General features: G+C 38.1%; 1 protein-coding gene across 1 annotated transcript in view; it reads right to left on the reverse strand. All coding sequences in view use genetic code 11, as the record gives it.

The window, feature by feature from the left end:
• Positions 1 to 316: 316 nt before the first annotated feature.
• EGR_05836 (Endoglycoceramidase) overlaps positions 317 to 14,351 on the reverse strand; it is a gene marked incomplete at both ends in the record, with an annotated part of 15,754 nt that continues 1,719 nt past the window's right edge. The window contains 20 exons of the mRNA XM_024495085.1: positions 317 to 329; positions 1,216 to 1,627; positions 1,696 to 1,891; positions 1,929 to 2,090; positions 2,152 to 2,696; positions 3,108 to 3,148; positions 4,139 to 4,410; positions 5,131 to 5,313; positions 5,392 to 5,692; positions 6,590 to 6,651; positions 6,880 to 7,017; positions 7,272 to 7,334; positions 8,008 to 8,311; positions 8,995 to 9,139; positions 9,470 to 9,694; positions 9,769 to 9,955; positions 10,920 to 11,219; positions 11,261 to 11,485; positions 11,606 to 11,895; positions 12,330 to 13,036. Coding sequence (XP_024350548.1) covers positions 317 to 329; positions 1,216 to 1,627; positions 1,696 to 1,891; positions 1,929 to 2,090; positions 2,152 to 2,696; positions 3,108 to 3,148; positions 4,139 to 4,410; positions 5,131 to 5,313; positions 5,392 to 5,692; positions 6,590 to 6,651; positions 6,880 to 7,017; positions 7,272 to 7,334; positions 8,008 to 8,311; positions 8,995 to 9,139; positions 9,470 to 9,694; positions 9,769 to 9,955; positions 10,920 to 11,219; positions 11,261 to 11,485; positions 11,606 to 11,895; positions 12,330 to 13,036 — 4,771 coding nt within the window. The remainder of the gene's footprint in view (positions 330 to 1,215; positions 1,628 to 1,695; positions 1,892 to 1,928; positions 2,091 to 2,151; positions 2,697 to 3,107; positions 3,149 to 4,138; positions 4,411 to 5,130; positions 5,314 to 5,391; positions 5,693 to 6,589; positions 6,652 to 6,879; positions 7,018 to 7,271; positions 7,335 to 8,007; positions 8,312 to 8,994; positions 9,140 to 9,469; positions 9,695 to 9,768; positions 9,956 to 10,919; positions 11,220 to 11,260; positions 11,486 to 11,605; positions 11,896 to 12,329; positions 13,037 to 14,351) is intronic.

The raw sequence follows: 14,351 nt of genomic DNA on the forward strand, positions 1-14,351 counted from the left end.
AGGCAAATTATTTTTAGTATTTCCCATTGTTTATATTCTTTAACACCCAAATTAACCTGCTTACAAATGTTAATTAAAGATGACAAAATTATTTATTAATTTCCTTTTTTAATGGGTTTTGATGCATCAGCGATGATCTGTGGATTCAGAGTAGGTAACAAAATCTTGACTCCTCAGACAAGCCCATTCATAAATCCTTGTGAATCGGTGTCAGCGTCCTTTGGTAAACATCTGGTCACCGTAATATGATTATGAAAAAAAAAAGAGTTACCTAGGTTCCACAAGCTCTAACTAGCCTCGTAAATGGTGGTGTGATTTAGCTCTTGTCACTAGAACACGAAAAAAATGTACGTCAAATGTAGTAAAATGGTTGTCTTCTTTGAAGGCACTTGACACCTATATATTCTCTGCCTATGTGATCTCTCAAACCAAAAAATCGTCTAATGCACTTATTAACGATTGATATTTGATCCCACTAATGTTCATTATAGGTAGAATGTTTTTTGCGAATTGCATATACTTACTCTTAATTTCAAATAAACCTTATCGACAAGTTAAGCCTATGTATAAAACCCACTTTTGGAACACATATTTTGCGCCTTCATGAACACAGAACAGAACAAATACTTTGTAAAAAGAACTTTTCGTGATGCCGAATATAAAACGAAGAATGAAACGTCTTTGTGAAATTCAAAGGCCTCGCCTATTTTTTTTCAGTTAGTACTTCATTCTTGAAAATCTTTCTAAGTCACAAAGATTGCAATTGTGTAAATCTAGTCGATTTTTTTTTGCAATTTGTGAGATTTTCCCAAGTGTGAGTAGTTAGTAGGATGGAAGATGATGCCTTAGCCGGGAAGTACTCCTTTCTAGGTAAAGATAATTATGTCTGTCTGTTAGTTATTAGTTATTGAAGGAAAACAAATACCTTTCACATTTACTTGGAGCAATTTTAGTAAAAATTACCTAAAGTTTGAAGCAATGCTGTGCACAATGAATCACGTTCGAACTATAACCGCATATGATCAATGCATAACGCACTAATTCAATTTCTTTTATTCAACTTGCTTGCAAGTTTAGGTGTTAAACAAGACGCACTTGAAATTAATCTAAAGACGAGTATTGATAAAGTAGGCTGTCACAGCAATTAGTTGGAAATAATACTAATTTCAAATAAAGTTATTTATTTGCGAAGCTTTCAATGACACTGTTTTTTACAGCCTGTGTCGATTTATTGCTCCATTGAAGGAATAGTCCCGGTCCTTGAAGGAAATCTTTGTTCGGGGCCTAAAGGAATGTACTACACCATATTGCTGATGTTCTGGGAGAAGTCCAATTTGCTCGCCCCGAATTCTTACAAAATCGCGTCCCAAATCAAGTAGAAGGTGAGCTGAAGCCTGACGGCTTCTCTCCGCGATATCCATAACTGATGGAAGGGTATAATAGAGTATTCCGTGGTCCTGATGATAAGTCGGGACGCATTCTTTCTTCTCATCATTCATACTCAGTGGTTGACCCATCAGACAGCAGCGAACCACACCACAATGCATTAGGATTTTTAGAATTTCCCGCCAATTGGCCACAAGTGCTGAGCGGTCCTGAACCAGCAAAGGATGAAGCGGTGCATGGCCTGTTTGAACAAAATCAAGTTTACTTAAAGTATTTCAATAGATTTATTTTAGTCTCGTAATTACTCACACGCTACGACAACATTTTCATTGCAGTGTAGAGCCTCCTGAATTGTCTCGTCGAGCCACTTAAGCTGCCGTTGCGACATGATCAGTCGAACTCTTGGCACTTGCCCGCGTTCCTCTGCTGTCAAGAATTCACCGATAGTCATGAGCTCCCGCGACCATCCAATTGGCTTGGTTGCCTCAGAGATATGCATTGTGCACTACATTTGCGTAGTTTTATAGCAATTAAGCACATACTTTTTTATTGACAGGGTCTCTGATATTGAAATGCATTAAGAAGCCGTTTCCAGTTGCCTCAGAGTTATATGGTGTCGGTGGATCAGTAGTATTTCTTGGTTCGACTGCTAATTGCTCATAGCCATCCAAAACAACAAGCCTCCATTGTGGTCCAATCATCACCTTGTAAACGAAATATATCAGTTATAAAAAACAAACTATTAGTAATAATTCAGTAATTTACCGAATAGTACATGTCTCCACAAAATCGGAGGTGGTTTTGCGACCTTTCATGCGAAAGTGCAAGATCTCTCATGAATGAATTTGTATATTGTTCACGAACTGCAGAATCCAAGTCACCAATCACGTGGCACACCTTCTTGTAGGTTTTATTAAAAACGTGAGCCAGATGAGCAATCAAATCTTCAACTTCGGCTTCAGTACTAACATAACGTGTATCGATAATGTTGCCCAACTGAATAATTGCATCGGTATTTTCATATGACAAATTAAGGAGAGTTTTGTCAAGAATATTCAAACTGAGGTTCGGCGATCCCACGTGCTTACTAAAACGGAGATCACTGAAGGCTCCAACTCTACAAAGTGGATTGTTTAAACTCCAGTATGTTGTCTCATATTGGTCATAATGATTAAGTTTATGCCTTTGTGGACCTGGACAAGGGAAGTTTGGAGCAACTTCCCCCATGGGACATTGAGGAACAACCTCTTGAAAACATATTTCATGCGCAGCTGGTAACCTATTTCCTGATCCACAAAAACCCATGCTATCTAAAAACAGTAAGATCCTTAATTAGCATTAAAGATCTAGTTAAAATGCTTTAAATACCACTAGTTTGTTTAGGACTCATGTTTCAAGTAATTGGTATGTAAGAAAAAGCACCCCACCGGTTTACCAAATAAGCAATGGGAGTAACTCAACGCCAGCACATTTTAATTACGACTGAAACTACGCCACACAAGATCATACTTCAAGTACTCAATAAGTTGTGCAATCTCAAGGGTAATGAAATCATAAGGTGCAAATTTTAGCCTGCCACAATAAATACTGAACCACATACACACTATTTAACGCCCTACAAGCTGACGCACTGTTAGGTATAACCATCACGAATGACAAAAGATGACAGACAAAATTCTTTAATGTCTTAAATGTCTCAATCGACCATGCTAGTCGATTACCTCCTAAACGACCAGCTGTCTGCTTAGACTCAAGGTCACAGCTTTAAGAGAAGAAAGTTCAGTGTCTATGGCCTGGATGGTTAAAACAAATAGGGAATGGCAAGACAGGAAAACAGTGACTTGGTGCCGTTTTTCAGAAAAGGCTTACACAAATGGTGATTTTATATTTTAATAAAGGACAACTGTACACTGCTTAAAAAATGGGTTTATATTAATGAGTATATGTAACGCATACAAAGCCTTAAATAAGCATCCTTCTTGCTTACATAAGTATGAATTGCGTATTTAATTAAACAAAAGATGCTTTAAGAAAAACAGTGAAATACAATTTGCATGAATATGCGAAAAAATTGCACAGGTTCCACGGAGTTGATGTGTTGATTCGCCATTATTTTGAGATGCATTAATTTAAGCGGACTCATTTTTTTCCACAGGATGTGCTTTAGCTTGACTACAGCATCCCCTGGCTCTGTTTATTGGTCCTCACCCCTCACTATTCGATTAGTAAAACTTCCTTCTGCATGTTTACTTTCTTGCAACTTTGGAGGGGACTTGCAGTCCCGCAGTCTGGCACTTTCCCACCTCCGAAAGATAATTTTAGTTAAAGAAAAAAAATTATTGTAACCGTTACTGACAAGGACTCGTTATCCCCGTCTACGAACAAATTAAAGCCTACTTCTTAGGATATATCACATTTGTTTTCATCTACAAACATGCCCACAAACTTGTGCCGACATTGGTTTGCTAAAACACGCTTTATGAGTACTATTTTTAACCATTTAATAGGTAGCTTTGCAATGCTTATCGTGGGAAACATAATAACCTCCCGCAGCACATTAAAAAAATACCACCTCGGGTAATGCAATTGAAATATGCAGATAAAGAATACACTGCACATGCAAAACACCAAGAATAACCTAGAGGTAGAGCTGCCCCCTCTCACTTGCAATTTGTGCCAAAATGCGTTCTGCTCAAGTTGTGCATTTTTGAAAAATTACATATTTACGGGAGTTAATAATAGCTTGATTCACAATTTCCACCGCATCCTCCCGATGTATTTCTCAAAAAGAGTACAGTCTCCAATTTGACCCGTCAGAGAGGAAATATAGAGGGATCGGATTTTAGGGTATTTCGGATTCAAAATATCCCCAGTGAGACCCACACAGACGGTGCGTTTCTTGTCGCTATCAGATAGATCCGCAGCTGGAAGTAATTGTTCAGGATGAATAATAACGTTGCGCCGAATGCCCCAAAAGTTGAGTAGACCTAGGCGAAGCAATCCAGTCGATTTGTTCTGACTTATCTGTTAAATGAAAAAATGCATATTTGCCTCAAAATTTGGAAAGAGCAGATCATGAGTGAATTTTTCTGAGCAGTAGAGGCTCTAGTAAGAAACCGATATTACGGCTTATAGTCAATATTTGTTTAAGAAATTTAGGAAAATCACGGAGAAAAGATCTAACTGATTTCTAAAGTACTTTAAGAGTTAATGATGAGATATTTTAAGTTGTTAATTACTATTTGTGCTTAGAATCAAGCCACATTCTTCTCGATGAACGTGGCAAAGGATTATGCCTCGGATACTCAGATATTTCATGCTGAATCAGCTTAGTTATTCAACTCCTAAATCTACCTATTCCGTCCAAAAGGTCTTATCTTGTTGCAATAATGGCCTTGCTACTGGATGAAAGTGTCCAGCAGCCAGATCTAGCGTCCCAACTCATCTCTCCATATTAAAGCCAAATTCACTTTTTGAGACCTAATTATTTAAGCGTAGTGCTCAAAGAACATTTCCGTACAAATGCCTCAACTTTTAGGTCTAATTTTACATATTGCGGAACCAAATTGCAGGATAAATGAATACAAATTCGCAATTATGAGAATTTTGTTTAAAAAGGAATAAATTAGTCATTAATTAAGTGCATTATGATTAAAATGACTTATTTGAAACAGATTATTAACGATAAATCGGTAGTTGAGAGTGAATAAAACCTTGCCAGAAGACTTAAACTAGTAAACTTACCACACCAATGACTTTGGTTGAATAGAAGCTGAATACACAGAGTGTGCACAGGGAGAACAGAGAAGCAGCAAAAAGGAACCGACAAAGCTCCACATCCACTAGATCAACGAGGTGACCAACCATAGACATAGATGTTCCGACAGCCAACGAGAAAGTGAGAAGGAGTTTGAGTCTGGAAAAAGCCTACAACAGCAATCCATAGATTGAATCAATTCATTAGAGAGGATTTGGAAACTAAGCAAAGCGATCAGTTTGGCGAACCTGAGCGATGGGCATGGCCCGTAGGCGATAGATTAATTGCCATTCATCCGGATGGCCATAATCCTTTGTGAGAAAATCAATTTCCGATTGGGTCATATCAACACTCCGTATGCGGACGTCTGCAACATCGTTAAGTGTTATACCTCCTCCACTTTGAAGTGGTTTCCGAAAAGGTTTTAAACGCGACACCGAGCATTTGAGACGTAAACTAACATGCAGAGCTCGAAGATGCCCCATGGAGGACATTGAGTACAGTAATCCGTTACTTGATAACTTTTTCCCAATTGTGACGGAAACCATTCTAAGTTGGCGAAAGGAGGGTGACACTGATGCACGGGGTGCACAAACATGGAAAAATCACGTAAACCGAAATGCTTATCAACCATCGAAAATACGAAGAGTGTTTATCCTGTCTTAATAAACTGCCTAACGTATCAAATGGTGAAAAATCTTTACATATCTCAGAGAAATGAATTTGGTATCTCACTGCTAGTCCACCAAGTTCATAAAATTTTGTGCAACTGTGGCCATAAACGACCGTTTAAAGCTGCCTTTTATCAAGAGAATGCTGAAAAATTCAATTACTGCCTGCAAATATACTAATGCCCTAATACAAATTGCGCTTCCAATTATACAACTAAGACCCTCCATTACGTTAGAAAACGAATATTCCGAATTCAAAAAGCCTAATTTCGATGCAACGCAGAAGTGAACAAATTTATTTCAACCAAAAAATATGCTGACAAACCGTATACCACTGTGATGAAGAAGGCACAAATTACAATGAAGAGGATACAAAAATTACAATGTCAAATTGTTATCGCGAAACTGAAAAAAAAACAAAAAGATTCACAAATACTTTGAATAATGAATCATTAATGTATTGGCATAGAATATAGAAGTTTAAGGATAAATATGACGTTCAACACATACTAGCTCATAAACTTGAACAAAAACCAAATATTCACTTGATTTAAATAAAATTTTGCGTATTATTTGATGTAAAACCAATAACATTATTCTCAAATACTATTAGTCTGAGTAGCAAAAGTTTCATGTACTCGGACAGACAAAGCAAATATATCACACCTATTTTACTGCTTATAAATCACCTAATCTTTCTAACAATGAGTTAATCGAAAACAGACTGAGAAAGGTCTCGAAGCTTACCTGCTTTTGGAGAAAAATGTGAATGTACCTCTCAGTTTTGGCTAATTCCTCCTGAAGTCGGCTGTTTTCTTCTTTTAGCCGACGAATCTCCTTCAAGGGAAAAGTGAATCGTTGATTACTTAATGAAAAACAGCTTTGGAGCAAGGAACAAGGAAATGATGATTTTTTGGTTAAAGGCAATGAACTGGCAACCCATTTGAGTTATGGAATCTCACCGGACAAAAAAACATCAATATGTCCAGTAAAACAGAAAGTTTTCTGAAAAACTAAAATGAAACACCTTTTTTTAAAATAGGTTATTTGGCTTGACATATTTACCAACATTGCATCATCCAAGTTGGTGGGCTTCTTGGCCGCCGCAAAAGGGAGTGAAAGACCGAACGTGTTCTTTGAAGAAGGCGACTCCACTTCAAAGGTATCCAACGCAGGCGAGGTATGAATACAATTCCCGTGCACCTCGGGAAGAAAAAAAATAAAATACAAGAAGTCATAGAAGATACTAGACACTGCGGTGATAGAGAAAATTTTGAGAATTATAAGAATACCACCTTACCAAAAACAGAAATGTAGGATTGAAATTCAGCTCTTTAGATTTCCATTATTCAAATCTTCTACATTGCAGAATGCACTTATTTTGGGGAAACAATTGAGTGTTAAGCACTGAATGACAGAGTTTAAAGTAACGTATTTGAAAACAACTTTTGTCCTACCGGCGAATGAATTAACGTCCGATTTTCCACCTGTTCAGCAAAGGAATGCGGATGTCCAGCATTCTGCAAGAAAGACAACAGTTCTTTGCAATAAAGTTAAAGGAATATTTTCCTTTTTTAGAAGGGAATCATCGAGCTCAAGTGCCGGATGAAGTTTGCTTTCCAGATACGTACAAAGATTTCGTGTAATAAAATCATGGCAATTAAATTTTAACCGAATACAGTTGTTTCCACATGCGAATATCAGTGAGATAAATTGATGAGTTTTGAGAGAAGAACTGTACCGAGACTCAACAGGTTACCAGCGTAAGAAAGTAAAAAGCAACATGGTACCGAGCAATGTAGATGTTGCAGCAAGATGTAATAACAAGGATTATTTAAAGAAAAAGGTTTGAGACTTATCCTTTTGTACGGAGTAATGTACGCCAAAAGAATGGCAAGATTCTATGCCACCTGTATTAATAATTCTTGAAACGTACCATTCAAATTAACAAGTAATATATAAGTTTTATAATAATTAAAGTATGACAGATTGCTTTACGAGGCACAAATGACAACTCTCACAAAAAACACGTTAACTAAACGAAAGAGTTTCGGTTCTGATAATGTGCTATTTCTCCTTGTTTGAGTTGCCATCAACAACAAAACTGTAAAATTATATCTCAAGCAAGTTTGTGGAGAAGTGGAAGAGTGACAAGGATATCCAGCTGAGAGAGATCAAGAAGATTTAGCTCACCTCAATAAGAAGGCGCTTGAGAGAATGCAGCAGCAACTTTGTACTGCGGAGTGATTGGTCCACAGCTCGATGCTGCTCGTCTGAGAGTAGATAGGCCGTACCGTCAGGAAGGAAAGGGAAGGCTTTAGTGGGTGAGGGACGGTGCAAGAGGGTACAGCTCATAGTGGTGGTAGTAGCGGAGTCCAGAGAAGGTGAAGTGGTGAACTTGCTCAAAGGCTGTCGCCGAGGTTGCGCCTTGCTTGTACTGCCCAACGCACAACGATTGCGCAAGGAGCAGGTGCCGTCTGGTATCGATTGCAGACATCTTCAAACAATGTTATTAGCAATGCCTTAGGGAACAAATACTTATCATTAATGAGCCGGTAACAAGTCATTCATATTCATTTAAGAAACATCCAACCGCCGTGTAAAACGATGTTGTATTAATCAATGCTCACACAAACCCAGCTTTGAAATGGTAAACTCCATATAGAACATGTAATACCAATTATAATCTTGGCTACCACATAGCAAACACATAAATACGAAACCACTGTTTGGTGACTCGGCCCCTTAAGTCATAAATCAAAATATGCATTTGGTATGAATCTGTTGTCATCTGCTGCGAGGTAAAATAAGGAGATTTTCTGGTGAGGAATTTGATTAAACAAAATGGCGCAATCCATATGAATTCAGAAAAGTCGGAGGGAAGAATACTAAAACCACTGCGAAAATTTACTCGCACTGTCTCGCTAAATTTCGACTGTTACTTATTAAATTCATTCCCTGACATTTAGCTGACATGGTTTATCATTGAAAAGTAAAAAGAGCAATAGAGCAATTCAATATTTTTTTTAAACGTCGGGGAAGTCATCTAGCACTTTAAGTCGCTTAAGCTTAACCAAATGGTTACATATGAATATTCCGCATCGATTAAATACCTGTAAGACTAGAATTTAACTACTTGCAGTACATTCGGAGTCATGAAAATAGCATAAAATGGCCTACTTCAGAGTCCCTATAACATTTCCTGTTTGAAGGTCCGCTGATGTGTCCGTCATTGGAATTGATAGTTTTGAGATTTCAGAACCGCATCCTTCAGCATTAGGTGATGTATAGTCGAAAGACCAAGATGAAGGCTTAGGACTCGCATCTGTATGCCAGCCAAATACGGATTATTTGCACATATTTAATGAAGAATGACCTATTTCAAGTGAGGCAAATCGCTTGTGGGTTGACAGCTACGGCATTTTGCGATCGCCGTGGTTGTATACTACAATAAAACACTGAATAAATCATTAATGCACTAAATATCTGAAAATTAATAACTTCGGCTAATTTACCACCTGCCACGATATATCATACCTTCTCGCATTAATAAATCAATGAGATGTAGGCAATTAGTACTAGGTCAAACAGTCGACTAAATGAGACAGTCGAATACAAAAGTTTCCCTGTAGGACTATGGGCAAAAGGAACACACCATTAGCCGAGTATGCACGGATAGTAAGTGTTTTCGGTCGAGCATACGGATGAACTATAGGACGTCCAGAATGAATACTATCTAACTGTTTGTGATCGTGATCAGAAGGATGTACTTCTACCGCAAAACGTTTCGCAGACTGAATCGACGGCGACTCCGCTTTGATAATTGGAGTGGAAACATCAAGGGGATTCGGCGACAAGCCGTTTGAAGAACTTTGGTGACCTTACAGAGGAAATAAAACTGTAATGCAAACCTAGGCAAATGTGCTATAATTTCAAAGGACAGTAGAAAATAACCTGAGTTTTTGATGGGGCCTCTCCTAAGATAAGCAACGGCAAGACAAATCTTTTGCAAAGAATTTCTGCTCATGGTCTTCTTTACATCAACGTCTCCTAAATTTGCGCACAATGCTGAGGACTGTGCAGAGTCTTCAATTGACCTGGAAATTATTTGCGTACTCCTTGGGGCATTTAGTACAGTTGCCTTAAAAAACAAGGAGTAGTGACTTCGTGCAATCGATTTTAGAAAAAGCATTTTTGTAAATCATTAACAAAATCTTACTTGGTTCCCAAATAAATCACTCGGACTAGTATCACAACCCATTTTAGAAGATGTGTCAGGCAATTTTTTTGCGCTAGGAAAACATTTCATCTGAAAACTGTTTCGGCTTGTAGGCGAGTTCCCCATACTTTCAGAGTATTAGAAGAGAAGAAGTAGCGTATCACAAAGCAGTAATGACCATCCGTAATAGTAGATACTGAAAATATGTGAGTGAAGAAACACAGATACTAGTATTACTAACAACAACAAGTAAAAGATAAGCACCAACCTTAACCCCCTGTGGAAATGCACTTCCACACACCCCCAAGATACCTCAAATGTACCGCCCTAAACTGCAACCAGTCAGCAAACACAATAAGCTGAATACAATTGTCAAACAAAAACATTTCACTAAATTTTTCTACAAATAAACATTAAAAACTTTACAAGTAAAGGGGTTTGTGATTTAATTAATGCGAAGTCCAGGCTAACATGCACAACGAAACTCTTAAATTACAGCCATCATCAAATACTATTTCCATGGAAATGAAGCTGCAGCTTTACCTAGCTTCTATATCACTAAATAGTACTACATTTTAAAAACAAACGAAATAACAAACGAAATGTGTTCTAAATAGCTTAGACCTGAAAAACCCCCATCCCATGATTTACATCGCACAGATATCACTTTTCTGAATTCGCTGAGGCGTTCAGCTAACTTTCTACAATTTTCTTTTTAGACCATCCTCTTAGTAAATGTACCAAAGCTGTTATGAGAACAACTAATTGGATCATCGTATTTTAATGTCAATTGACCGAAAGCATTTAAAACGGTTATAAAAATCCAATCATAACTCAGCAATCGTAAGCAGGCAACACTTTCTTCTTATTGGGTGTTAATATTAACTTCAATGATGACGCCCTCAGTAAGTCCACTAGAGGGCGCGTATAAATAGAATAGATTACTATTATGTAATGAAACATTATACCAAATTGAAATTGGGTTAACTTCGAACTTGTATCCATTTTGGTAATGTATCTCTATTGGAATAAATATGCTTGCGATTGGCTCCTTTTTTCTGGCCAGGTCCATAGTCAGCCTGGTTGAGGAAAACGCATAAAAAGCAGATCCAGTTTTTACGTCAAATACTAGGCTTATTGGTTCACCAGCAGTCATCATTGGATATACTCGGGCGAATGATTTGACCTTAAAGTAACCTATTGTTAGTTGATCTATTTAGTACTCACCAGATCGATCACAGGATTTCCTTTTTCATCGAAAAATCTTGCATCCCAATATGTCCATGACTGCAGTTGTGCATCCGCTGCATTCATTACAGCATTACACTCGATTGTATTGATGGAATCAGGATTCCCATCGGGTGCGCATATTCCGAATTCTGTCAGGAATCTTCCACTTTTTAAGCCGCGAGCGATTCCCTTGACCGATGAGAACATTCTGGGCATTATGATCTGAAACGCCAGTTTAATGAGTCAGTGTTCCTTGACCAGAATGAATAAAATATTTAAAGGACTTCAAAATGAACAGAAACCTAAGGTAAAATGCCTGCAAAATTTGAGTATTGGACTAACATCGTCACAAATCAGGCGGGTGTAAGGAGAGAAATTGAGACTTCCGTTGGCCAGCTCGATTAACGGACAGTAGTAGTGATAGGAGAAGACACTTTTCTGAAATTCTTGCGGATCGGCGCTACCCCCGGGGACGCGCTCAAATCCGGGCCCAGCAAGTCCATCATGTTTCGACGTTGCTAAAACACTCCAAGTGACGCCCTCGAAAAAGATAAACTTTTGTTTATCCACGCTGCGGATGCGACGCACCAGGTAGTCATAAACTGGCGCCAGGTTGTGCTTACCGGCGTAACCTGTAGAGAAGGTAAACTTGTAACCCTCAAAACTTCCACACTTCTACCATGTGTTTTGTAAACACTGGTAAAATGCTTGGCGCACTAACCACACTCTAAGTAAGCATGTAAGACATTCAAGTACAAAACCAAGTATATTGATCATCTCCATCTACTACTTCGGATTTTAACGATGGTTATCACCTACGCCTGTTTGAGAATGGCCATTATTAGTTCTTCCTAAGCATGAAACGTTAAGAAATCCATAAATAGTAAAAACACTAAATCTTTTAGTCTTCCGCAGCCTAATTCCCAAGCGATGAGTCGAACAGTGTAGCACCGGAGCACGATAAAGTACATAAATCGAATCAGGTCCAACTCGAGTGCTCCCAATCGGCCATGTTTATATTGTTCATTAAAACAAACTCAGATTAAGTATGCCTGTTTCATAGTACCTGGAATCGCTCTTAGAGGGTTGGTGTAGATGTTACCCGCGAATGGTTCATTCATCAACTCATAGCCTAGAACGTTCGATCTGTTTTTGAATCTATTGGCCACTTGAACCCAAAAGTTGCCCCAATGCTCCCAAGCGTTTGTTTGATTGTTATAGATATGCTGAAAGGCCATCTGACAAGCGTAGGTGGTATATCCCTCCCAATCTCCGGATGGAAGTTTTTTCCTTGGCCAGGGATATTTGAAGATCCCAGGTGGTTTCGGGAAGCTTTTTAACAGCCACAATGGGACTGCATCATAAGAACCGAACATCGTTGATAGGGAATCCTGATGCATATCCAAAATGACGTAGATTCCTGCATTGGCAAACCTATCCACTTGCCATTCAATAGCCTTTAGGTAAGTGTCATTTAGATCCCCTGGACCAAGTGGAAATGTCGGATGCCAAAGTACGCCCAAGCGAACAACATTGAAACCCCATTGTTGGAAGAAATTAAGTCGAGTGTCACTGACGTCTTTTGCATTGAAGTAGGGTGGTTGTTTGTAGACAGAGTTGAAACCATGAAAGAGAAGAAGGCGTCCTTGAGGATCTGCAAAAGCTGCTTCGTTGTTCAGATGCACTTCGGGGAGTCCGGCATTAGTTTTAGAAATGAAGAAGACAATAAGGATCAACCACAAAGTTCCCGTTCGCGCCATGGTGTTGATGTGTCTAGCATGTGTGCAAGAGATAAAAAACGCAAATGTAGCTGAGTCATCCAATCACCCGTGCAGACAACAATACGTAGACAAAATCGCACATCTACAGTTTAATTGACCGTAAAAATCAAGTAAATGAGTATTTGTGCTATTGCTATTTGTTATGAAGCATTAACCGAGAACAATGTGCATTGCTGTGATTAATTTGAAAAATTCAACTTTAAGGCTCGATGCATTTGCTTAATCCATTTCAATTTCTGAACGAGTTTACAACAGACATGAATACATGCAAAATGGTCATTATTAGTGGTAAAGGGATAAAAATTTGAAGATAATTAAGAAGTAAGCATGAGAGAATGACTCCTAAATGTGTCATTTGTAGTTGAACCACTTGGGTAGGGTAGTTAAGTTATGCATACTTTTGAAGACATGGACAATGTTTAGCTTAGACTCGTGCATTCTTCTGTAACAAATGAAAGACATATCTAAATAGATATTTAGAAAAAGTGCAATCAGTTGTATTATCTTAAAAAAAGGAACAACAACTAAAAAATGCACTCGGAAATGGCCATTTTTTGTGGGTGTAACTGCGTTTTAATAAAAAAGGATCTTTACTAATTAAAGTCGTGCATGATAAAAAGGGGGCAAAGTGGATTTCTTTTTTGATAAATAACTCTCGCTGCCGCAACGCACAATGTAAAATAGAAGTTCAGTATTGCAGTCTTTGGATTGCTTCTACTTGTCACCTCCTTAGTTGTATCCAATTTCCTTTCCCTTTGTAATTCCCTCTGACTCAGTAACAATTCGCCTTGATTTCCGGTTTATGGCAGCGCAAGATCTTTCTGTTGATAGACCCAGCCATACCGGAAGCACTAACGCTAGTTTAAAATAGACGGGTACAATTGTAGTTATTCTTTCAAACAAAGGTAGCTTAAGTGAGGAAATAAATGAATGCTTTTGGGTTGTAAGAGAATGAGATAAAGGTAGTTCAGTAAAAAGCTGTTAAGGAAATTCAAACTAGTTTGGTCATCATTACCGTTTTTCATTTTAAAATAATGTAATGCAATTTGCGTTCTGTGTAACAAATCCGTCGTATGTGTCTGATACAATTTACCCCTTACATTCCTATCTATACCAAAGAAACTAAAACTGACACAAAAATTATGGCTCTTAACTTAATGTTCCATTTCCAAATTTAATCTGGTAAAAATTAGATTTATACCTTAGCAAGCATATTTCTTCGAGGCAATTTTAAATCTTAATGTACAACATATATTTTGGTTTCTTGTAACCCCTTCAAAATTTAAATGCTTGACGAACACGCGGTC

This window comes from Echinococcus granulosus (genome assembly GCF_000524195.1).
Source record: "Echinococcus granulosus chromosome Unknown EG_S00046, whole genome shotgun sequence".
Lineage (NCBI taxonomy): Eukaryota > Metazoa > Platyhelminthes > Cestoda > Cyclophyllidea > Taeniidae > Echinococcus > Echinococcus granulosus.